This window comes from Hyperolius riggenbachi, chromosome 8 (genome assembly GCF_040937935.1).
Source record: "Hyperolius riggenbachi isolate aHypRig1 chromosome 8, aHypRig1.pri, whole genome shotgun sequence".
In the NCBI taxonomy this organism is placed as follows: Eukaryota; Metazoa; Chordata; class Amphibia; order Anura; family Hyperoliidae; genus Hyperolius; species Hyperolius riggenbachi.
The window spans coordinates 129211199-129237691 of record NC_090653.1 but is presented as its reverse complement, the minus strand read 5'-3'; the positions used below and the strand labels follow the sequence as shown (position 1 = coordinate 129237691).

At 41.1% G+C, this 26493-nt stretch overlaps 1 protein-coding gene across 5 annotated transcripts in view; it reads left to right on the top strand.

Moving 5' to 3' along the window:
* The window catches only part of KIAA1210 (KIAA1210 ortholog), a 192300-nt gene that overhangs the window by 98993 nt on the left and 66814 nt on the right, over positions 1-26493 (top strand). For all 5 annotated transcript variants that reach the window (XM_068251073.1, XM_068251077.1, XM_068251072.1 and 2 more), the window contains one exon: positions 17305-17378. In XM_068251073.1, coding sequence (XP_068107174.1) covers positions 17315-17378 — 64 coding nt within the window. In that variant the 5' untranslated portion in view covers positions 17305-17314. The remainder of the gene's footprint in view (positions 1-17304; positions 17379-26493) is intronic.

The following is a 26493-nucleotide window of genomic DNA, read 5'->3' as shown; positions in this document are numbered from 1 at the left end:
AACCTTTTTTTTAATTTCCTCTGCAAACAGTGGAATGGTCTTGGAAATGCAGCTCTTAGGTATTCAGTGGTACATTGCATTCCAGAAAAGGGAGCTTGGTTCAGGAAATCTGGCAAGTTTCACTTGTCCTGGAAATGACTGCTTGTTTATGAAGCTACCAGGGGGCACATTTAACACTGGCAGCAGGTCTGCCTGGGGAGTGAGCCAGAGACGAGCTTTAAAAACGTTGTTGGGTTTTGCAACTTGCATTGTTCTCCAGAAGGAGTTCCTGGCTTTAACAATGCCATGCCTCAGATTATATAAAGCTATAGGTATGCTTGTGCCCCTTCACAGACACACTGCTTTACCTGTTATCCCTTTCATTAAAGGTTTAGCAAATCATTGTAATATAAAGTGGGTCTATAGTCTCACCTACTGTAGGTGATACTTTAGTTTTCAAAGTATTTTCAGCCTCTTATGTGAACCGCAAACATCTGTTTAAAAGGTAACTCTATATAGAGGTGTATATGCAGAGCCTCTGTTTGGGTTCAAGGTGCGTTTTGTAGTTCCTGGGGGGGGCTCAGCGCATCTCTGAGCTGAGGCCATCCAGAGGCGGCCTGGTGATGCGCTGATCCCACTTTTTCTGCGCTATTATAGATCACCTTTTCATTTGAAGGACCATTATCACAAAAAATTGTTGATCAAAATGCATACATATAAAATGTACATTTCTACATGGGTAAAATGCACTGTAAATTACTTTTCTCCCATGTTGCTGTTCATCCCCCTTGAGGAGATGGACTAATCCAGATTGTTTTACGATCTACTATAAATGACAGCAACACAGGCAAAACGTGTTTATAGTATATTTTACTCTGGCGAAAAAGTACATTGTATATCTATGTATTTTGCATTTTACAATTTTTCACGGCTGTTGTCCTTTTACATTTAAAGTGGCTAAACTTTTAAATACAGTCCAGGTAAAAGAGTCAAACTAAAGCTAATGGGAGACATGGCAACAATGCTGTATATGGATTTGTACCCCAGCAGAGCAGGATCATCCACCAGGCAACCTAGGCAGGTGCTTGGGGCCTATTGGGTGTCAAGGGGCCTACCTGCCACCTTCTTTGACCTTTGACCTCTCTTCATCTCACTAAAAGGACCACAAAGGGGTTCCAAAACTACAGCTTTGCGGAGGGCCCCATTACATCTGAATCCATCTCTGCTTCCTATTGTCTTCTGTTGTTTTCCCATTAGTTTTGGGCTTACCTAGAAGTCTGAAAATACCCATACTCCACCAGGATGGAGAGAGCAGATCTATGTGACTGCATGGGACACATTGGTATAGATGCTGGGGATGCTTATTTTTCTGTAATCACTCCCACTCATCACATCTTGCCAGGAAGCTATTTGCATGCATTTTGGGTCGCAGATCCACAGCACAGTAGGTACTGTATATCCGTTTGTTAAAGTAGACCTAACAAGACAAACAACATTTATATTGTGCTTTTCTCCTGGCGGACTTAAAGCGTCAGAGTTGCAGCCACTAGGATGCGCTCAGTAGGCAGTAGCAGTGTTAGCTCAGGGAATCCTCACTGAATAGGTGCTGGCTTACTGAACAGGAAATGCCATGATTCGAACCTTGGTCTCCTGTGTCAGGCAGAGCCCTTTATTATTACACTTTTACAAGAAGGCTGAAGTCATGTGAATATGGTAGTCCGCAAATGTTTAAAATATTGGCTTGGTATCTTGTTCCTCCTTGGCCTCTAATGTGATCTTACCCTCAATGAGTTTGCAGATTAGGTGGTCTGATTTGCTCTAATTTTGACAAAACAGCCAAGCAATGGGAATTTTTAAAATGTGATTGCTATTTGGCAGCCTTTATGTGCCTTTACTGCAGACCAATTTAAATGGAAACTTCACTTTGTTGAAATGGGCCATCCTTGTAGTGCAGCTCTGTATGCTGCTTAGATAATAATAAAGAATATTTTAGCTTCTATCCTGTAAAATACAGACACTCCACAGTGATTCTAGATTGAGAGTATGTCTGAGCTACTGATGATCACATATTGTAGGACATAAATCTGCAGGAAGAGGCAAATACCAGTGCAGTGCAGATCTCATACTTGAAATCATCAGGACACTCCTGCCTGCCCCCCCCTCCCCCACCTGTTACACCTCTAGACTGCAAACTAGGGACAACAGGGTAAGGGCAACCTCTCTCGGGCAGACAATACTTTAACCCTCTCCCTTTATGACTCCGCTACAGAACCATCCCCACCAAACCTTCCAGGCACAGGAACACCACTTTTACCCAAGCTGTCCTCCTCTTGAATTCCCCCCCCCCCCCCCCCAGCCAAGTCCCATAGACTTCCATATATCCGTATTACCTGAATCCCTTGCATTACTGAGCCATTGCTCATTTTATCTAGGTCTAATTCTTTGTTTATGTTTGTTAAATTGTGCTACTGTCAATGCCTGTGTGTATCAAAAACAACACCCGTTGTACTTTGTGAAGAATGTAGCTTCTGAATCTGAAAAGTGCAGTTAGTGTTTATAAAAGATTTAAAAAATTTACAGCAGACTTTAAATGGCAATTAAGACAACCTTTAATAATCAGAAATCACAAAATAAATGTGTACAGTTGTGTGTAGTTGCAGATACTGGGCTGGACTACCAGTCTCCTCTGCTGATGTAATTCTCACAGGAGCCTCTTGTTAGGTTCTACCTTCTTGGCATAGTCATATGGTCTGGAGTCTAGTCAGAATGTCATTAAAATGTAAAGAAAATAACTAAATATGAACTGTAACAACTAGTGCTGCTTTATGCTAACAAAGTATACAAATTTCACTTCCCGGGTATAGATCTGTTTTAAAGTGGCAGTGAACGTACTTGTATGTCTGAGAATGAAGCCAGATATTACAGGAGTCCTCACAGTAATAGAAAACAGTTTTCACAGGCTTAGCTGTGACATACTTTATTGAAGTGGACTGAAAGATGAACTTAGAAAGGACAAGCTGCATATCCTTAATTTCTGTTGCTGTGATGTTCACAGCTGCCTTCAGTGTGACCCTCTTTACACAACAGGCTGCAATCAGGATTATTATCCAGACAATCAGTGGATGCGATGCGGAGAATCCCAGAGGTGATCACTACACCTCTCATACTGTATTCTCCAACAGTCTATAGGAAGACTGCGAAAGTTCGTTTAGTACGGTTTGTTTGTTTTTCTTTTTTGTAGAAGTGAAAAGCTGTGAACAATGCTTAATAAGGCTTTTGTTATAGTTTCAAACCTTAGTGTTGGATAGCAAGCAGAAGAGACGATAGCGGGCACTCATGACCATTACCATGAATTATCAGTACATGCAAGATGAGTAAAACCCTCAAAACATAAGCTGGTATTTCCCCAGTAGGGATGCTCGCTGGATTCCGCGGAATTGTTAATTCCGTGATTCCGGCCGGAATTAGGTCAATTCCGATTCCGGCAGTCTCTCCCTCTCCCTCTTCCCCCCTCCCCATGCTTAAAGCAGAATGAAACATTTTTTTTAATTAAAAATATTTAGTTGCACCACTCTGACACATACAAAGATAAATAAATACTCCTTCAAGCCTATGAGCATTTCAGTGCCTGATTTTTACCCTTCTCTTTTCATAACTAGGATTATACTGGGGGCAGCTATTAGCAATTCCTCCATTGCCGGACACCACCTACTTCACCAGTTTGCCGGATTTTGTCCCAGCAATTTGAAAGGAAGGGAGGGGTTCCTCCAATAAATGTAAAATATTTTATATTTGTCATCATGCAGCTGAAAAAAGGCTGCTATTTATTATTATTATTATTATTATAATTTAGAAAATAGATTTTATTTCTGAAATCTTGTATTTTTAATTTGGGTCCACTTTAAGGATTTGTACTTTTTCAAAAGCCAGCTTACATACCTTGGCCAGGAATTGAACCCAGGTCTTAGTGTGTAGTAGGTATCTGACTTACCCCCTAGACCACCAACCACACTACATGCTAAAGCCAGCCTAGCATGTACCATTATGATCAATCCAATAGAAAAAGTAGCATGCTTAAGGATTTGTACTTTTTCAAAAGCCAGCTTACATACCTTGGCCAGGAATTGAACCCAGGTCTCAGTGTGTAGGAGGAGGAGGATTTTTTTTTAAATTTCTGACGGAAACCGGAATTTCATACAAATCCGGCGGAATTTTCATAGCGACGGAATTTACCACTGATGGAATATGTGAATTCCGGTGGAACAGAATTTGCTGGTTCCGATCATCCCTATTCCCCAGAAACAGAATCACATTTATTCCCCAAATACTACTGGATCGTGCCTGGAATTGGGTTTGGCACTTCCTTAGCTTTGGTTAAGAACAGGAATATAGATGCTACAACAATCATAAAGTACAGAAGTGACAGGAAGATACAGTACGAAAGCGGTGTTTCCGATTGGTTCAGCGGCTGCAGGCTTAAGGGAGGAAGAAAGTGAAGGGCGTAGGTGCTAGAGGTGGGAGGGCATGGAGGGTGTTCAAGAGATTTACTGAAGAGGGAAATAAAGAGTTCCTATGCCTTGAAGTTCCGGTAGGGATAGCCGAAACCTGCACCCTGATGGTAGCCAACTGAAGAAGCAGTGGCCAGAGTGTGAGGGGTCGTTGGGGATTGCCAATGACCCCTCACACTCTGAACACTGCTTCTTCAGAAAGGTGCACATGGCTGATGCACGGTAGTCTAATGCTCTGATGTGCATTTGACTACCGTGCATCAACCATGTGCACCTTTCTGAGCTTGCACCATGAGGAGTACGGTGGCGTAGTGGTTAGCATGCTCACCTTGCAGCGCTGGGTCCCCGGTTCGAATCCCAAACAGGTCAACATCTGCAAGGAGTTTGTATGTTCTCCCCGTGTCTGTGTGGGTTTCCTCTGGGTACTCCGGTTTCCTCCCAACCTCCCAAAAACATACAGATAAGTTAATTGGCTTCCCCCTAAAAATTGGCCCTAGACAATTATACGTGCACTACACAATACATACATAGATATAAGACTATGGTAGGGAATAGAATGTGAGTTCCTTTGAGGGACAGTTAGTTACATAGTTATTTTGGTTGAAAAAAGACATACGTCCATCGAGTTCAACCAGTATAAGGTACAACACCAGCCTGCTCCCTCACATATCCCTGTTGATCCAGAGGAAGGCGAAAAAACCCTTACAAGGCATGGTCCAATTAGCCCCTAAAGGGAAAAATTGCTTCCCGACTCCAGATGGCAATCAGATAAAATCCCTGGATCAACATCATTAGGCATTACCTAGTAATTGTAGCCATGGATGTCTTTCAACGCAAGGAAAGCATCTAAGCCCCCTTTAAATGCAGGTATAGAGTTTGCCATAACGACTTCCTGTGGCAATGCATTCCACATCTTAATCACTCTTACTGTAAAGAACCCTTTCCTAAATAAATGGCTAAAACGTTTTTCCTCCATGTGCAGATCATGTCCTCTAGTCCTTTGAGAAGGCCTAGGGACAAAAAGCTCATCTGCCAAGCTATTATATTGCCCTCTGATGTATTTATACATGTTAATTAGATCCCCTCTAAGGCGTCTTTTCTCTAGACTAAATAATCCCAGTTTATCTAACCTTTCTTGGTAAGTGAGACCTTCCATCCCACGTATCAATTTTGTTGCTCGTCTCTGCACCTGCTCTAAAACTGCAATATCTTTTTTGTAATGTGGTGCCCAGAACTGAATTCCATATTCCAGATGTGGCCTTACTAGAGAGTTAAACAGGGGCTAGCATCTCGAGTTTTTATTTCCCTTTTAATGCATCCTAAAATTTTGTTAGCTTTAGCTGCAGCTGCTTGGCATTGAGTACGATTATTTAACTTGTACATTGAGTACGATTACTTAACCATTAGTACGTCCAAAATGCATGACTTTACATTTTTCAACATTGAATTTCATCTGCCATGTACGTATGTGCCCATATAGCCATTCTATCCAGATCCTGTTGCAATATGACACTATCTTCCTGAGAGTTGATGATTCTGCACAATTTTGTATCATCTGCAAAAATAGCAACATTGCTCACTACTACATCTACTAGGTCATTAATAAATAAATTGAAGAGCACTGGACCCAGTACAGACCCCTGTGGGACCCCACTGCTAACAGTCTCCCATTTTGAGTACGATCCATTGACCACAACTCTTTGTTTTCTGTCCATTAGCCAGTTCCCTATCCATGCACACAGACTCTTCCCCAGTCCTTGCATCCTCAACTTTTGCACCAGACTTTTGTGGGGAACAGTGTCGAAGGCCTTTACAAAGTCCAAGTATATCACATCTACAGCATTCCCAATATCCATATTAGCATTCACTACCTCATAAAAGCTGAGCATGTTAGTCAAACAGGACTTGTCTTTAGTAAACCCATGTTGATGCTGAGAAATAAGATTATTTTCTAGTATGAAGTCATGTATAGTATCTCTTAGTAACCCCTCAAATAGTTTGCATACAACTGATGTTAAGCTTACAGGTCTATAATTTCCTGGATCTGATTTTTTGCCCTTCTTAAATAAATACTGGGAAAACGTGGGCTGTACGCCAATCCACTGGGACTCTGCCAGTTGCAAGAGAGTCCCAAAAGATAAGATAAAGGGGTTTATCTATAACTGAACTTAATTCCCTTAGGACCCGAGGATGCATGCCATCCGGGCCAGGTGCCTTGTCTGTTTTTAATTTATTTAGTCTTGCCTTCACTTCTTCCTGCGTTAAGTATTTAGTATTACAGTTAGAAGATTGAGACTCTTCTGCCTCTGTAATTTTCAACAGTGCTGTTTCTTTTGTGAAGACAGAAGCAAAGAAAGCATTTAATAACTCCTGCCTTACCTTGGTCATCCACCATTGAGTTCCCACCCTCATCCTTTAGGAGTCCTATACAGTCAACCTTTCTTTTTTTAGAGTTAACCTCCCTGGCGGCTTATTTATTTTGCCAGGGAGGCTGCAATGTGGTTTTTTTTTAATTAAAAAAAAAATATTTCATGCAGCCAACTGAAAGTTGGCTGCATGAAAGCCCACTAGAGGGCGCTCCGGTAGCGTACTTTCGATCGCCTCCGGCAATCGAAAGTAACAAGATAGGCCGCAATGAGCGGCCTATCTTGTTTCGCTTTCCTCGTCGCCATGGCGACGAGCGGAGTGACGTCATGGACGTCAGTCGACGTCCTGACGTCAGAGCCGCCCGATCCAGCCCCTAGCGCCGGCCGGAACTGTTTGTTCCGGCTGCGCTGGGCTCGGGCGGCTGGGGGGACCCTCTTTCGCCGCTGCACGCGGCGAATCGCCGCGGAGCGGCGGCGATCGGGCAGCACACGCGGCTGGCAAAGTGCCGGCTGCGTGTGCTGCTTTTTTCAGAATGTAAATCGGCCCAGCAGGGCCTGAGCGGCGACCTCCGGCGGCATACCCCGAGCTCAGCTCGGGATTACCGCCAAGGAGGTTAATGTACTTGTAAAACTTTTTTGGGTTAGATTTGATATCCCTAGCGATTTGTTTTTCAGCTTCAATCTTTGCCTGCCTAATTTCTTTTTTACAATTTTTATTTCTCTCCTTATAATTGCTTAGTGCAGCCTCGGTCCCCTCCTGTTTTAAGACCTTATAGGCATTCTTTTTCCTCTTCATTTTATCTTTAACCTTTCTATTCATCCATAGAGGCCTTGTTTTATTCCTAGATATTTTGTTTCCATATGGGATATACATACTACAATATTGATTGAGTATAAGTTTTTAAAAGCTTGCCATTTCCCTTCAGTGTCCTCCCCTTGTAGTACATCAACCCAGTTCACCAAACTTAGTGCCTGCCTAATTTGATTGAACTTTGCTTTTCTAAAATTCATAGTTTTAGCGGTCCTGCTGCCCCGTGGCCTATCAGTCACCAGATCAAACGTTATCCTGTTGTGATCACTATTTCCCAAATGTTCTTGAACCTGCACATTTGATACATTATCTGGTCTATTAGAAATTATCAGATCCAGTAACGCATTCTAGTTGGTTCCGTTACCATTTGAGTCAAGTAATTGTCCTGTAGTGCTGCCAGAAATCTGACAAGACTATATACTGTATACTCTGTACAGCACTGCAGAAGATGTCAGCACTATATAAATACTAAATAATCATATTCTACGCACAGTAAGGAAGAGTAGCCCCAGGCTGCATACTTTATTGTAGATCAGTGCTACAAAGCAAATGCGAGCCAGTGCCAGGGGAATATGGAGGTGCCCAAACTCTGGAAGCCACAGGTGACACTCCCTAGCCCTGTAATCACAGGCACCCTCAGCAGTCTCACACCTCCCAACAAACAAAGGCAGCTAGTCAGACACTGCCTGAGCATTTTCAGGTAAACCCAGTGTTCCCCTGACTCCACCATCTCAGTCTCTACCAGCACAGAGGAATCCCTGAGGCTCAGTCAGCAATGCACTCTGACAGTCAAAGGTCTCCCCATTATATATATATATATATATATATATATATATATATATATATATATATATATATATTATATATATATTATATATATATTATATATATATAGTATGTGTGTGTTCACATTTTGCAGTTGTCCAAGAAAGGATTGCGTTTTTGTCAACACATTCCCTTGTTTAAAACGCCGGTTTTCACTCACTCAGTTTGTTGCTTTTCTTAGTTGTATGGATGTCCCCGGATCCTTTCTATGGCACTGAGCTGGCCATGGTTCGGTTGTGTGCTGTAATATCTACATAATCTAAATGGATGTGAACCTACACTTAGCATATTTTCATTGACCGTTGCGGTTTTCAGTGGATTGCCAGCTTTTCATTTTCCATAATCTTGATTTCATTCTGAATTTGGAGAAAAGACTATGTGGTTTACAGTCTTAATATTGAAAAAGCAATTAACATGTTGTATTTTGTATCTGAAACTCGTATAGCTGTTGTTTTGAAAAAATACATTATCAGACTGTCCGCTCCAAGAAATGATATTTTTAATGGACCTGAAATGCAAACCAGAGGGTGTGTACACACTATGGGCCCGATCCAATTCACTTTGTCTCCTAAGGTTTCTCCTAAGAGATAATTATTCATCTTCTGTTTAAAACTACTTTTTGGCACTTTGCAATTGAAAATGTACAAAAAAGTAGGTGAAAAAGTATTGTCAAAATAACGCTTCTGGCTTGCTGGGGACTTAACATTTTATTGATGATTTGTGAAATTATCATTTAGGAGAAAACTCAGAAGAAAATGCTAATTTCATACAGGGCAAGGTGTGAAAATCTCACCTTAGAGAAAACTCTGGAGCAAAAGTTATTTGAATAGGGCAGCACAGTGGTGTAGTGGATGTAGTGTGGGTGTAGTAGATGGCACTCGCCTTGCAGTGTTGGGTCCCCGGTTTAAATCCCGCCACTGTCTACGTGGAGTTAGTATATTCTCCCCTTGTCTGTGTGGGTTTCCTTCGGGCACGCCAGTTTCCTCCCACTTCCCAAAGACTTATAGATATTATAGATATGTTAATTGGCTTCCTCCTAAATTGGCCCTAAACTACGATGGACACATGACATTGGTAACGATTAGATAGTGAGCCCCTCTGAGGGACTGTTAGTGACACGACTATATATACTCTGTAATGCGCTGTGGAAGATCTCTAGGAAAGGAAGCAGCTGAACATCAGCAAAGTCACGGTGGTTGAAATGTTTTTAATGTCTTGGCTTTTAAATAACCGTTTTGTAGACGTAAAACAAAACCAAACCTTTGGGACTTTTTTTAGGGCGCAGGAAAACTGGCAAGCTAACCCAACCTGGACGTTAACACTTTAGACTTATGTTTACTTGCGCTGTAACTGTTAAAAACTTCCAAACCTATTTAATTCAATAAAACATGCGCACAAAAGAAAGACATCAATATACTGTATTTGAAAGAACGTCCACTCAAATCAAGATCATAACACAATAAGCAAACCAACCAATCATGTATGTGTAAATCCAGTCTATGTGACAGATTAGATTATTCAGTTCCTCGTGTTTTGAACACCATAAATCATAGTGTAGTCTTTAGTCATGTAATACAAAATTTAGTTCAACAAATCAGAGGAAGACAACCCTGCAGAAAACAAAAATGAACACTTTTTTTTTTTAATTTTCACTTTACTTTATATTGTACGTATTGTGACTTTAACAGGAGCAGAATTTTATTTTGCTTTGTTTATGTGTGCTTAGGCTGGTGACAGGGGGGAGGATGTGATAAGCTCCAGCATTTCTGCCTTCTGATGTCACATGTTGAAGGATGAAGGGGACCTGCTGTGTCAGAAACTTCCTTGACGTTTCCTGTAGTTAACCACTTTTCTTTAGCACAACAGGCTGTGGTTTCATCCCAACATTTTTTCCTGTGTAAAACTGTTATTATAGTGTATTATACAGTGATCAGTTTTTCTCGTATTCTTCAAAGACAATGGGCTTAACATTGTTTTTGTTTTCTTAAACTAACTTTGACTTCTTCCTTTGTGATGTGGCTTTTAAGCTGCTTAGTAAATCTGTGGGAGGAATGCTCATAAGAATGCTTAGTTAGGTTTCACAGTAGCCATCCGGCTGCACTGAAACCTCCACCCCTCTTCTCCACCCTGTCCTATGCTGACCTGCAGAAGTGGCTCATTTTCTTAATATGTTTAATTTACACAAAATTGAAATACAAAATTAGCTGTTTTTGTTTAAACCTTTAACCCTGCTAGCCGATTTGTCCTAAACATGATCATCTACTGCCAAACAGTTTTTAAACATTTTGCACAATTTGGTTTACTTAGGATTTTTTACAAGAAAACCTACATGAAATAGGACATATTAAATGTTTTTTTTTCTGTAATGAATTGGCCTTGAACACTGGAACAAAATGTTGCTCTTTTTCTGGAGATATAACAACATTTATGAGTGTGAAAGGTTAAAAAAAAAAAAAAAAAAAAAAAAAAAAAATTCCAAAGAATTACATTTACTGAAAAAAATGTTACTGTTTATAAAATCCTTGATTCTGCTGAATCCAACGTTACCAGATATGTATTGGTATCCCACTTTTCCTGTCCTGGAATAGGTGCAGCCAGTATAGGTAGCCAGGATTAGGTGCCCCAGTATAGGTAGCAGGTATAGGTGCCCTAATATAGGTAGTAGTTATAGGTGCCCACAGTATAGGTAGCAGGAATAGTTGCCCCAGTATAGGTAGTAGGTATAGGTGAGCCCAGTATAGGTAGATGGTATAGGTGTCACTGCGGGGGGGGGGGGGGGGGGGGCAGACCTCATCCTCCCTCCACATGGGCCCCCCTCCTGTGGCCCCCTGCAGAGCTGGAGTGCAGTGTATAATTAACTCACCTGCGCTCGCTCGCTCGCTCGCTCCATGCCATGTCTCCCTGCCGGCAGCCGGGTCCTCTCTAGCCGCCCAGACTCTGTCTGACACGTAATAATGCGTCATGCAGGAAACAGGAAGAAGAGTGGGGATGGCTGCCGGTGGAAGGCACAAGCCATGGATCAAACTATCAAGTTAGTACTTACACACTGACCGCTGCTCCAGCTCTGCAGGGAAGCACAGCAGGGGGGCCCATGTGGCTGGAGGGAGGAATGATGTCGGCTCCCCTCCCCACTGCTTCCTGGAGGAAACATTGCAAAAAAACATACTAGTTACGTTGTTGGCAGTTGAAGCCCTTGCCTGCCAAAATGTACCTAGTATGTGCTTGGCAGGGAAAGGGTTTATTTTATGAGATGTTTGAGATGACATGCAATAGTAGAGAGAGAGGATGAATGTCTTATTTAATGAAAATAACAGCACTTTACTTATACTATAATCACACTTATTTAATATTTATACTATAGTAAATATTTAATATTTACATTAATCACACTTATTTAATTACACACTTATTTGCCATATATAGACCACAACACTTGGTTTACTTTATCCTGGTTCATGTTTTATGAGCCCATAATAAACAAACCAATATTCACCAGCCCAAAAACTTCACACCAACTGCTTGGTCACATGACTTAAACAGCTACAAGTTACTATATTAGGCAAATCGGGCGCCGCCATAGACTTTAATTGAAAATATCGTCAAGCTGCCACCAAAATGGTAACTTGAGAAATGGCGCATATGAGAAGTGGACAAATAGGCGCCACCATTGACTCTCTTAAATATCAGCCTTTAGACGCAAAACTTGACTAATTGGGCGCCCGTTACACGGTTTCGTGCCTATTGTTGTTATCGTTTTCACAATACTAAAAATAAAAAATATAGTTATAAAATTTGTTTTCACAATTAGCATTTTTTAAATTTTTTTAACTTTTCAATATTTTGATATTGTACTTTCGTTTTAATTAACATTCGTTTTAAGAAATCTAAAGAAGTTCATTATCGTTTTGACATGTAATTTTACTTTTTTTTTTTAAAAAAAAATCTTTTTTTACATTGTTTTTGAGATTTTTAATTTTGGGGGGAGGGGGTCTTGGGGTTAGGCACCATCAGGGGGGTCTTGGAGTTAGGCACCACTGGGGGGGTCTAATTGTGAGGGATAGGTAGAGGGGAGGGTTCTGTGTGAGATTAGGGTTAGTTTTAGTAGTAATAAGACAAACATTAACTCCAACGGAAATGCATTGCTAATGCTGGGATTACACGATACGTTTTTTGCGTTTGATTCGGCGTGCGATCTATTAGCTATTTCATTTTCTGCTCGATTCTCTTATCTTCCACTCGTTTTTCTTATCTTTTTTCCATTGACTTCTATAAGAAAGCGAGCGGAAACGAATTGAGCGGAACATCGGACATGTTGGATTTTTATCATCGAAGGCATCTATCGGAACGATTCTTACAAAAAAAGTATCGTGTAATCCCAGCAGGGACATTATTCAAAATAAACACATGACGTAGCTGCAAATGAATATTGCATACTTACCCCACCATCAGTTCCTCTCAGAAGCTCACCATTCTCTTCTTACAGTGATCCCTTCCAGTTCTGACAATATTTTGTCAGAACTGAAATATACCAGTTGCTGTCAGTTACAACTGAATGTGCAAGGTAATGTCCATGTTTCTCTATGCCTCAAGTGGGTGATAATACAATTTAACAGTGTGCTGACCTAGAAGCTGTTAGGGGGTGATGGCCATTTTTAAAATGGAGGACGGAGAATTCCATTGATCACAGTGGACACATGGGATGCAGGAGAGGAGAAAGAGATTGAGGAGTAGAATACACAGGAGGTAAGTATGACCTGTGTATGGTTATTTTGACTTTATTTATTTTCAGTTCAGGTTCTCTTTCAGCTAAAAATTTGTATTTATTTTTTTCTATTTTTGTAATGCTGTCATCTTTAATGGCATTTCAGAATTTACGGAATTTACAGAATATGATGACTAACCATTAGGGGTGTTTCATGACATATTCATTCTGAGCTGATGCAAATGTAATGCAAATAATGCATCTTGAAATTGGACCAAATATCTCTACTCTCTTTGCTTCGATTTTGATCAAATCCATGCATGTTCTTAGTGGATGCTAATTTTTTTTTTAATGGTAATATTATACAAATGTATGCCGTGTGAAAATGCTGAATCCTTCAGTGGCTTAATTCCACTGATTTTCGAGCTAAACTACCGTAATTTGTATAAAATTTGATATGAAATCTGCATCAACTTGTATTATTTGCATCTCATTGACTATCCCTGTTTTAAGAATTCAACCCTGGCTTAAACTGATGTCTGTTGTATAGAGTAGGGTTCAGAAAGGTCCTGTCTTTCATTCACCCCTACAGGATGTCAGGGGGGTGTAACATGCATATGGAACAGGAGTCTGCCACATTTTATCACTTAAATTAGGAAGACACTACCTAATGTATGCAAGCCTGTTTGAGAACACATCCCTTTGACCAATGTAGTAAAAGAAACTGAGCCTATCAAAGCCAGTAACAACCGCTCAATTAGCTGGCAGCAGTTTAACAGGTAGCTCAAGGCTTTGGCTGATTTAGTTCCCTCCCTGGGTCATATGAGATTTGAATGTTTGATGCTCAGTTTCCACATGACATTATTTCTTCTGGTTTCCTGCATGTGACTGAATCCGAAATGACTGCCTCTTAAAATCAATAAGTTGACTCCGAATTGCTTGTGGGGGAAAGAAAGCACATCCTCATTGCTGCCCATTGACATGGCAGGGGATTTGGATGCAAATTGACTCAGCAGTGGGGGCGTGTCTATTCTTGAGAGGGATGCAGCACACAATTTGTGTGGAAACTGGTCTACTGCTGTAATAGCCCAGTACTGCATGACCTCCATTGTAAATTCAGAAATTTTGGGTGGTTGCTACTGGTTGGTCATAAAATCTCCTCGTCATAAAATACTTAAAATCATCTAAGATCAGAAATTAAAAACTATTGGAAGAATTGTATGCCCAGATATAGTACTTTTGATGCTGATTCATTATAGTTTATTAATATGTACTTTAATTTGTACCTTGCATGTTAATCAGTCCATGACTTTGTTATAAAGCCCTCTCAGCCCTCTCCTAGATTCTGTTGAGGAGAAATGATCTTCACAAACTGCTGCTAGCACTACATTATTATGTGCTGTTAGTCAGTTGTGATATTTAGCCACCCCATCCCTCAGGGGAGAAGATGTGTAATGCTAACTAACAAAGTGAGTGGCACTAGAACTCAACTGACAGCCAGCATGGTGTAAATAAACCTGACATAAACATTGGCTTCAGTTCACAAAGCATGACCGCATATAGAGAAAAAAACTGATTTTACCAAACGTTTTGTGAAATGTCAGTTCAGTAAGGTTGTTACCGCATGGCAAACGGAAATTACAGACAAGTGAGGTATATGATTGACTTGTGAGGTAAATTCCTCACACATGTCCATTCACAAAGAATAGGCAAGTCAGATGTTTGGTATTTCACCTTCAGCATGGAACAGCAATTCGGAAAGTAAGGGAGAAAATGGGGCAGAGAAAAGGTGAAAAGTAATCCATATGAGCATCTGTATTGAAGCAGAAGCTGTGTTTATACAATAGGTGGTGGATAGTATCTCATTAAGTCACAAATTAATTTGAGTTAAATGACTAGGTGGCTGGGTTGGAACTATAACCCTCCCACCAGCTCTGGTCCATCTGACTACATGCCACCATCCGCTCCACAGCAGAATCTAATATATGTGAAGATGAATGGGTGGAATGTGGCTACTGCCACTAACTGCAGAAAGCTCCAATTTTTTATTTTTTTTTGGTGTGATTTTTTTTCTGTTTTTCTTTTGTTTTTGTTTTTTTCTACTTGCATTCAATGAGGAAAACAAACCTATTTCTTATAAATAAGCAGTGTTGAAAAGGTAGGGCCAATTTGTAAGGTACGGTGGCATAGAAAGCACCCTTAGTGGCTACTGTTGCAAGTTTGGTGCAGGTTTGCTTTAAGGGTTTTACACATGTTAAAACAAATATGTTTCACCTTCACACTGTTGCTCGACAGTATCACATTTATCAAACTGTCAGTGTTAAGAAATATTCTGCAGCACTTCTAACATTTACTACATCAGAAAAAGGATCCATGATTGTGAGCAGTATATGAAATAGCTGCTTCTTGTGCCATTGCTGTTTCGCTCTGAGTAATTACAGACTGAATGTGACCCTTTGCACCAAAGGCATTTCCTCTTGTTGCACTTTGAGAAAACAATTCCTTCCAGCCAGCTGCTCTGCATTACAGCCAGCACACTAGAGGTGGCTGGGAAATTGTGTGACACACAGCAACTATTTGCCATAACTGACAAACCCAGGATATCACAGAACACAATGTGTCAATGTAAATGATCAAATATTTACATATATGGGTTTTACTTTTTGTGGCTTTATGACCTGCGCTGCAAGTTGCCTTTGTACAAGGGGCACTCTGCTTTTCCCCATTTGGGCTCATAGTATATGTGCCTCTTCAACTTCATCTCAGTACTTCCTCTCTTGCCTTAAAGGGAACCTAAACTGAGAAGGATATGGATTTTTCCTTTTAAAATAATACCAGTTGCCTGACTCTCCTGCTGATCCTGTGTCTCTAATACTTTTAGCCACAGCTCCTCAACAAGCATACAGATCAGGTGCTCTGACTGAAGTCAGACTGGATTAGCTGCATGCTTGTTTCAGGTGTGTGATTCAGCCACTACTGAAGCCAAAGAGATCAGCAGGACTGCCAGGCAACTGGTATTGCTTAACAAGAAACAATCCATATCCCTCTCAGTTTAGGTTCCCTTTAAAGATTATCCACAGCATTAATAACCTTTAGGGGGCAAAAAAATCTTCATTACAATTTATGGAAATTCTTAGAAAACCTGAAGTTTTACTTGGTTCCACTTTTGCAGAAGGCAGAACTCTTCTGCAGTCTATTCAGTTGCTGATAAGACACGCTGATCTGCCTAAATAAACCTAGAGAAGTACATTTCTTCAGCAACTCTATGTGGAATAAAGACTTTTCATCATGTGTTCTGTAAGAGCTCGGGTTCGCTTTTATGCTAGGCCAGAAGTGTCAGAGTAATGAAACCTCACATAGCTCACCATGTTAAAAAAAATGCATGACTTTCTCCCCCCACAGGCAATCCCATATTGTTAAATATCCCCCCCCCCTCCCCCCACTTGCAGATTATGGCCAAGATGGATTGGGAATCTCCACTGACGAACTATTGTTTCCCAATCCATCTGGCCAGATCTGAAAGCCTGGTTTGCACCGTCAGAAACTAGTTTACACGATCATGGTAAAACCTGCAAAAGTGAATGTGGATCAGAACAATCCTGTACGATTTCATCCAACATGGTGTTTTTCAAAAATGACTGATCGCCACGGGTGACATGCGTTTTTAACAAATGCAAAATGTCGCAAAAAATTGTTGCAAAACATTGTTCAGAAAAATCACTTAGTAGGTATGGGGGCTGTTACACTTTTTTTTTTCAAAGATCATATGAGTATGAAATGGGCATTTACAAACCATGTTTTTATTGAGGTTGTTTTTGCATCATGTTAAATTTTGTTTAGAGACCATTAAGTGTATTAGATAAGCAAAAATAGAGGAAATCGTGCAGCAGGAAAGTAATTTTTTTTCCCAGCACTGTACATTGTCAGCACCTTGGAAAGCAGTTGTTTATTCCTGAAATCATGCTTTCCCTTGGCTGCAATTCTCCTGTTTGAGTCTGTAGGCTAGCTGTGCTGGAGATCAGACTTTATCTCATTCATGCAATGTGTGGCTTGCATCTTATATGAAAGAGAGAATCTTAGAAGATCGCATAACACGCTGTTTTCATCTTTCAGTGACACCATTATGGCTTCAAAACCACCAGAAGGAACTCTGCCTGAGGCGGACGGCACCAGTGAAGAATGTTCAGGTAATTGAGCACTTCGGCTGTTAAAGTAGACCTTGTATTGTGTAATAGATTAGGCCATCTGTCTCTGTATATTTGATACTATGGTCCAGTCAAAATACAGACTCCAGACCTTAAACTGATGTAAATGCTTGTACCCCGAACTTTAAGAGAGCTGTGCATAGACCAATGCCACAAACTTCAATTAAATTAGACAATGTTGTAAAGAAAAGCAAGCTAAAATTCCTTGCCAAGACCCAATTTCCACTTGGTGAGGAGGATCAGCAGGACAGCCAGGCAATCTGCATTGTTTAACCACTTCACCTCGAAGGGTTTTTCCCCTTAAAAAACAGAGCAATTTTCACCTGTCAGCGCTCCTTCCATTCATTCGTCTAACTTTATTACTACTTATCACAACAAAACAATCTATAATCTATATCTTGTTTTTTTCACCACCAATTAGGCTTTCTTTGGGGGGTATTTTTTGCTAATAATTATTTTATTCTAAAAGTGTTTTATCAGGAAAAAGAATAGAAAAATTGAAAAAATTCATTATTTCTCAGTTTTCGGCCATTATAGTTTTAAAATAATACATGCTACTGTAATTAAAACCCACTCATTGGATTTCCCCATTTGTCCTGGTTATTGCAACGTTTAAAATCTTTCCCTAGTACAATGTATGGCGCCAATATATCATTTGGAAATAAAGGTGCATTTTTTTCAGTTTCGGGTCTATCCCTGATTACTATTAATTTATAAATTATGGGCTTGTAATCTACCCTCTTGACCTATATATTAAAAAAGTTCAGTCCCTAAGGTAACTATTTGTTTTTGTTTTTTTGTTTATTTCTAATCGCCAGGGGTTAATTTTAAAAGGTAAAAATAAGTCAAAAACTAGAGGTCCTTTATTGAAAAGAAAATGCAGATGTAATTTTATTATTTGGCCACAAGATGTCCTTGTAGAGTTTTCTGAATGCGTAGTATTAGTACTCAATCAGGAAGAACTGCGTGAATGGGTTTCGAGAATGACGGCTGCGATCATTCACACAGGGACTTAATGAACTGTGTTCCCATTCATTAATCTAGCGGCTAACGATCAGCGGCGGTAACGAGCACTGGGGGCAAGTGGTAGTGCGCGGAGGGGAGGGACGTAGTAGCTACACCCCTGCAAGCACTTATGAAATTTTGCAGGGACATAGTTACTCGTCCCGGGGGAGGGGAAGTGGTTAAAAGGAAGTAAATGACTGCCTCCATATCCCTCTCACTTCAGGTGTCCTTTGGAGTCGCTGCGTTTCGTTGTGTTTGCATTTTCAAAAAGGCATCCTTATTCACTGGAATGATAATCGTGGCAGGATCACTGCGATTTTGAAAATAGTGGTAAAATCACTACCGCAATTCTCATTCAAGTGAATAAGAATGTGTTTCAAAACGCAAACGCAGTTGGTGGAAATTGCGTGGCACGGTGTGAGAGACTAAGACACCTGAAGGGAGAGAGGATATAGAGGCGGTCCTGATGTGTAAAACCTTTACAGTTGAAATAGTGTGCAATCTCTTGCATGGATATGCAGCGAGAACACCTCACCCCTCTCCTTGGGTAGGTGTTTGAGCAATCGGTCTGTAGGTGTGAACGTCATCACGGGTGAGTCAGAGAGCCTATGGGTCTTGGTATTTGTATAGACCACATCTGAGGCCCCTGGAAGGAACAATAGAGCATAAACATCTGAAGCAGCCATTATCTTGTAGTGCCGGCAGAGTGTTGAGAGCGGGGTATTGGGGCTGGTTCACACTGGAAGTGATTGTGCCGCGCTTGCTAATCACCAGCGCTCAGCAAAACACTAGTGCAGTGTCACCCTTTTAGGGTGTGCTCATGGCAGCATTTCGATATTTTTCAAATCTAAATCTTGATGTATGTATCATTTTTCAGAGTGATTCTGCAATGTATTAAAACGCACATTGCTTTAAAAATTGCTCTGAAAATCGCACTGCGAAATCGCAGTTGCTTAGCGATGTGAACTTAGGCTTGGGTTTAGTATAGCGTTTTAGGTGAGTTTAGGTTTGTGTTGCTCGTTGGGACAAAGTCAGGATAGGTTTCAGCTGTGCGGACCAGTCAAACTATAACCCTGTCCCTTTCAGTTATGAGATTATAATATTTGAGACCTGTCCAACACAAGTCCAAGATGAAGAAAATTACAAATAAAGTTTAATGTACATTGGAGAAAATACTTCCACACTCAGAAAGGTAATTGCAATCACTGGATCAGCTAAAACCAGTTCTGATGGAGAACTCATTTACATTTTCGTAGTGCCCCATAACACAGGGTAAACCTCATTCCCTGCATAGAAATGGTAGTTTTGCTTCTGTTACAAAGAATTTTAACCACTTTTTCCTCCTTGACGTATAAAAACGTCAAGGAGGACAGGCGCGCTCCCACGGCCGATCGCGCACGCGCACTCCCGGCCGCGGATTCGGTAGCCACGGAATCAATGTATCGGGCTATGGAGCCCGATCACTGATTCCTCTCCCCCGCCGAAAAAGCGACAGCTTCTCTCGGAAGCTTCGCTCTTTCTGAAGCTGTGTCCCTCTAAGCGTACATTGTACGCTTAGAGTGACGTCATGTAAACAAACTCGAGATTGCCATCTTGTGGCCAAAAAGTAAAAGTACAAGTAAATGTAAAAAAACATTACAATACACAAATATTTCCCCAAATAAAACACTTTTATATCCCACCCTCCCAAAAATGCCCACATAAAATGTTTAATAAAAAAAAACAAAAAACATTACTATAAAAAAAACAAAACACATAAATATTTACCTAAGGGTCTAAACTTTTTAAATATCTATGTAAAGATGAAATATTTCTCTATTTTTTTTTTATAAGCTTGTAAATAGTGATGTATGCAAAATGCTCTTTTATTTCCAAATAAAATATTGTCGCGATACATTGTGATAGGGACATAATTTAAATGGTGAAATAACTGTGACAAATGGGCAATTACAATACGTGGGTTTTAATTATGGAGGCATGTATTATTTTAAAACTATAATGGCCGAAAACTGACAAATAATGAATTTTTTCATTTTTTTTCTTATTCTTCCTGTTAAAATGCATTTACAGTAAAGTGGCTCTTAGCAAAATGTACCCCCCAAAGAAAGCCTAATTGGTGGCGGAAAAAACAAGATCTAGATCAGTTCATTGTGATAAGTAGTGATAAAGTTATAGGCTAATGAATGGGAGGTGAACATTGCTCGGATGCATAAGCTGAAAACGACTGAGATGTTAAGTGGTTAAACAATCTGTAATAAACATAGGTTTATGCTGCCCAAGTTTCTATATCATCAAACCCAATCTTTTTCTGTTAATCTCAAAGCAAATATGTAGTGAAAAAAATGTCAAACTCTCCTATGACGAGGGAAGGTGCTGGATCCTATAGAGCAGTGTTCCCCAACCCTGTCCTCAAGGCCACCAACACTGCATGTTTTGTGGAAATCCACAGAGGTAGTTTATCAGCTCTGCTGAGACACCTGTGAATGTTTGTGGTTTCCTGCAAAACATGTATTGTTGGTGGGTCTGGAGGACAGGGTTGGGGAGCTCTGCTATAGAGCTTTCCCTGCCCTCTGTGTTCTTGTTGGAGCGCTGTCACCCATCTGAATTCCGGGAGCCCTTGTAAGGCTTCTGAAGCACTCAGGGATGTGAGTGCTTCTGAAGACGGGCAGTTCTGTATTCCGCTTGCGTGCTTGTCTTGTGCAGTATGGACCCGCTCGCCTTCAGAACCACTCAAGTAAGCAAGTGCTTCTGAAGGTTTCCCGAAGGCATATTCGACCTGTTTGTCCAGTACATGCAACGTGGTTAACACTGGATCTAGGACCCCATGAGAGGACCAGGAAGGCTATAGGATCCAGAGCCTTCCCTATCGATACATCCGTTATAAAAGCGAATAGCGTGACTTCACATGATAAGCAGAGGTTTACGCGCGATCATGTGCACTTGTCATGTAAAAAGTGCACGTGATCAAGCACAAACCTTTGCTTATTACGTGAAGTCACACTGTTCGCATGAAAACTTCGGCGAGTGGCAGCTCGCGTGATAACTGCTGTGATAGCACAGTTTTGTGAATCGAGCCCCTTGAGTGAACAGCTCCTGTTTTATAAAAAGGAGCCATTCCCACTTGTCACTCTACAATGGATCTGTTGCAGTAAGCGGGCCGCACTTTTGTGTAGTCCGCGATAATCCCAGGCAAGCTGATGGGTTCCCTCCCCCCCCCCCCCCCCCCCCATAGCCTACGGAGAAGTGCATCCACCCTGGGCTCCAGCTCGACCATAGGAGCAGACATTACTCTAGCCTCTCCCACTGGCCCGGCACAACTGGGAACCGAGCCTCAGACTGTCCACAATTTCTTACTTCTCTGCGTAATTACCTGCACAAGAGGCTTTGTTACTTTTTTGCAACAGCTGAACTAATCCAGTGACAGCAAGGTAGATATACATATAAAGCCTGGGCAATAGCATCTTGAAGTGCTGGATTAATGGCCCTCTTTTATTATACTGAATGGGGTTGCACCGCATGACTGCTGGAGACTCACTGAGGGCAGTACCTACCAATGTGCTCCACTCAGCTCTATGGAGGTGTGAGCGTTCCCCAAGAGCTTGTTCACCATTTGCTTATTTTATGTTGCATGTACAATGTAGAAACCATGTAAAGGCAAATAATAATACATTTATTTTTAATAGTGCTAATTCACAATGTACCCTTTTCAGTGCATCATAATACATTCTGCATGCTGCATTTTGGTGCTTTGACCTGTTTTTCTCACACAAATCTCGGGTATGCCTGTAAGGGCTCAGCCACACTATAAGCATTTTTCTTAAAGCTTGTGATTTGATTAGCGCTTGTTAAAAATCTCTACTATTCAGTCATTAAAATCGCGGTTAAAAATTGCCGCAATCTCGCTTGGGGCAATTTTTACGGGATTTTTTACTGCGCTTTTAATGACCGTGCATGGGAGTGATTTTTTTTTTCTTTTTTTTAGCGCTTATAGTATGGCTGAGCCCTTAAAGTGAACGGAGCATCCTTTTTAGCAACCAGGTCATCTCAATACAACATTAAAAATGCATGCCAATAATTTCTCATTATTAAAAAAAAAATTCAATTATACCTTTTTTCTTTTTACATTTAAAAGTTAGCAGAGGTTTTATTAGCCTACTTCAGCAGCCTGCCCGACCGCAGAGGTTTCAGGCAGCTAAGGACTTAAAATTGTCTTATTGCACACATTAGCAAGAAGTAAACAATACCTTTCCTCAACAGAGGGGGGTTGGGTAATTAGGACAACTGCTTCAAAGAGGTACAGACTAACCAGCAAACTCAGTTTATTCAGAAGGAAGGTGTGAAGATAGCATTTGTGACTTATACCCCACCCAGTTCCATGTACCCATTCTTCCCTCTTGCTTTGGGCAATGTCTGTATGAATCTTGGTCATGCCAATAGAGCTATCCTTGATTTGGGGGGAACATGGCCGCTCCTTTAGCTATTAGAAACCAAGAGAAATTTAAGGGAAAAAGGTGCTTAGTTCCCTTTTAATAGTCATCAACACAGTGCACTTCATTTCATTCATTCCTATTGGGAACAAGTCCTAAATATTACCAGTGAATATTTGATGGCACAATAGGAAGAAATCAGTGAACTAAAAGGAATAGTTTGTTTTAAAATATAAGTGTGCATACAAAGTACACGTAGCCTTACTGACTATAAAAGGTGCCTAAGGATTTATGAAAAGATTAAAATGAGAGACCAGATGCCTCAAAAATGCTTTTGAGTATTCCTGTGTCCAGTGACTTGGTTTCCAGGCAAGCCTCCTTCCTCTTAAACCTTTAATCTTTTTATACACCCCTGGGTGCTTCTGATCCTATTTATCGGTTTTAATCTTTTGAATCTGTTATCAGACCCCAGTATCCTATGCCTGTGCTATGCTATGCTCCTATCCTATGCCTGGTACACACAAATTAATTTGCATTCAGATCCACAGGTTTTATTGATCATCTCCAATCTGCTCCTGATCTAGATTGATTTTGTGCAGTTCTGATCTGAAAAATCAATCCTGTTCTCAGGATCAGATCAGACAGGTCGGGAATTATTGATTCATCCTGTGGATCAGGGAAGTTGCTTCATGTGTACCAGGCATTAGAGATCCCATTTTTCTACAGCAACAACTTTTCGTAATGTGCAAGAGGAATATGTCCAATGCATTTACTTTAGCTGATCACTGGGCAGCCTGACACAAACTTGCATATTAACCGTGCAGTCCACGTTTTCGAGGGTGGCTCCTCTGCTGTATTTCTTCGGTTTTGCCTACATTCAGTTATCCTAAATGCCGATACCCCCCCACCAAATCTCCCCAGCATCTGCTCCCACTCATCTACAGTCCTGGCCAAAAGTTTTGAGACTGTCAAAAATATTGGAAATTAGAAAAGTTGGTGCTTAAGTTTTTAAGGTACTTATCCGTTAGCCGGGCGCATCCGGCAGGTGGCGACACAACTCCACCAGAGTTACATCTTTCCCTACTATCCATGTCGGCCTGGAGGGGGAAGAGTAATTAGCGCCACCTGTCGGATGCGCCCGGCTAACGGATAAGTACCGTTTTTATAACCGCAATTTGCATATACTCCAGAATGTTATGAAGAGTGTTCAGATGAAGTGCATAGTCCTTTTTTGCCATGAAAATTGAAAATTAACTAAATCCCCCCCCAAAAACTTCCCACTGCATTTCATTGCTGTCATTAAAGGACCTGCTGAGATCATTTCAGTAATCCTCTTGTTAACTCAGGTGAGAATGTTGACGAGCACAAGGCTGGAGATCATTATGTCAGGCTGATTGGGTTAGAATGGCAGACTTCACATGTTAAAAGGAGGGGGATGCTTGAAATCATTGATCTTCCATTGTTAACCATGGTGACCAGCAAAGAAACGCGTGCAGCCTACATTGCGTTGCATAAAAATGGCTTCACAGGCAAGTATATTGTGGCTACTAAGATTGCACCTAAATCAACAATTTATAGGATCATCAAGAACTTCAAGGAAAGAGGTTCAATTCTTAAGGGCGTCCAAGAAAGTCCAGAAAGCACCAGGATCGTCCCCTAAAGAGGATTCAGCTGTGGGATCGGAGTGCAAGCAGTGCAGAGGTTGCTTAGGAGGTTGCTTAGGAATGGCAGCAGGCAGGTGTGAGCGCATCTGCACGCACAGTGAGGCGAAGACATTTGGAAGATGGCCTGGTGTCAAGAAGGGCAGCAAAGAAGCCACTACTCTCCCAAAAACATCAGGGACAGATTGATCTTCTGCAGAAAGTATGGTGAATGGACTGCTGAGGACTGGGGCAAAGTCATAGTCTCTGATGAAGCCCCTTTCAATTGTTTGGGGCATCTGGAAAAAGGCTCGTCAGGAGAAGAAAAGGTGAGCGCTACCATCAGTCCTGTGTCATGCCAACAGTAAAGCATCCTGAGACCATTCGTGTGTGGGGTTGCTTCTCATCCAAGGGAGTGGGCTCACTCACAATTTTGGCAAAAAACACCTCCATGAATAAAGAATGGTACTAAAACACCCTCCAACAGCAACTTCTTCCAACAATTCAACAACAGTTTGAAGAGCAATGCATTTTCCAGCATGATGGAGCACTGTGTCATAAGGCAAAAGTGATAACTAAGTGGTTCGGGGACCAAAACGTTGAAATTTTGGGTCCGTGGCCTGGAAACTCCCCAAATCTTAATCCCATTGAAAACTTGTGGTCATTCCTCAAGAGGCGGGTGGAGAAACAAAAACCAACTAATTCTAAAAAACTCAAAGAAGTAATTATGAAAGAATGGGTTGCTATCAACCAGGATTTGGCCCAGAAGTTGATTGAGAGCATGCCCAGTCGAATTGCAGAAGTCCTGAAAAAGAAGGGCCAACACTGCAAATACTGACTCTTTGCATAAATCTCATGCAATTGTCAATAAAAGCCTTTGAAACGTATGACGTGCTTATAATTATATTTCAGTACATCAGATAAACAACTGAAACAAAGATCTAAAAGTAGTTTATTAGCAAACTTTGTGAAAACTAATATTTTTGATAGTCTCAAAACTTTTGGCCAGGACTGTAGTAATCAGGAGTTTATCACTCACAGCAACATTATTATTATTATTATTATTATTATTATGATTAGTATTAGTATTTATATAGTGCTGACATCACCTGCAGCATTTACAGAGTATATAGTCTTGTCACTGTACCATAGTCATATGTCCATTGTAGTCTAAAGCCAATTTAGTGGGAGGCTAATTATGGTAACTTATCTGTATGTTTTTGGGATGTGGTAGACACGGGATAACCTACAAACTCCATGCAGATAGCGCCGTGGCTGTGATTCGAATCAGGAACCAGCGCTGCAAGGCGAGTTTGTAACCCACTAAACCACTGTGCTGCCTAGTTTATTTATGTTTTGTTCCACTGCCCACTCCAGGCCCTAGAGCAGGGCTGCCCAATAGGTCGATCGCGACCGCCTGATTGGTAGATCGCGGCCTAGTTGCCGCATCCCATTGAATTTTGCAGCCAGCAGCTGTAGAACGCTAACCTATACTGAAGGCACATATACCCAGCTAACCTATACTGAAGGCACATATACCTTACTAACTTTCAGGGAGGGGGAGGGGGGGTTGAGGGGTTCCGCGTGCATTTTACATGTCGGTAGATTTCCTGGCCTCGGCAAATTTTAAAGTAGCTCGCAAGCCGAGAAAGTATGAGCACACCTGCCATAAAGGATCCTACAGCTTGTGGATGACTTCTCCATTCAGGCTAGTGGAGACTGTCTACTAATGCTCTTTGCAGACATAGGACAGCGTAGAGGCATCTCTGGAATGGTAAATAAAGCATGTCCGACAGTACTCGCATTTGTGGATGCATGAATGCAGGTACTAGGAGATGCATTCTGTAGTATTATTATATATTTCTGAAGCACTTTGCTGATTAGCAAGGGTATTTTTTTGGCATCAGGAAAGGGATTAGTTTAAGTTGTCACTGGGTGGGTTAGATTTTCACACTAGGAAAGGGAAAAATGTTAAATGGTGAGGTTTGGGTACAGTGTCAGGAATGGTATAACATTAAGAGGGAG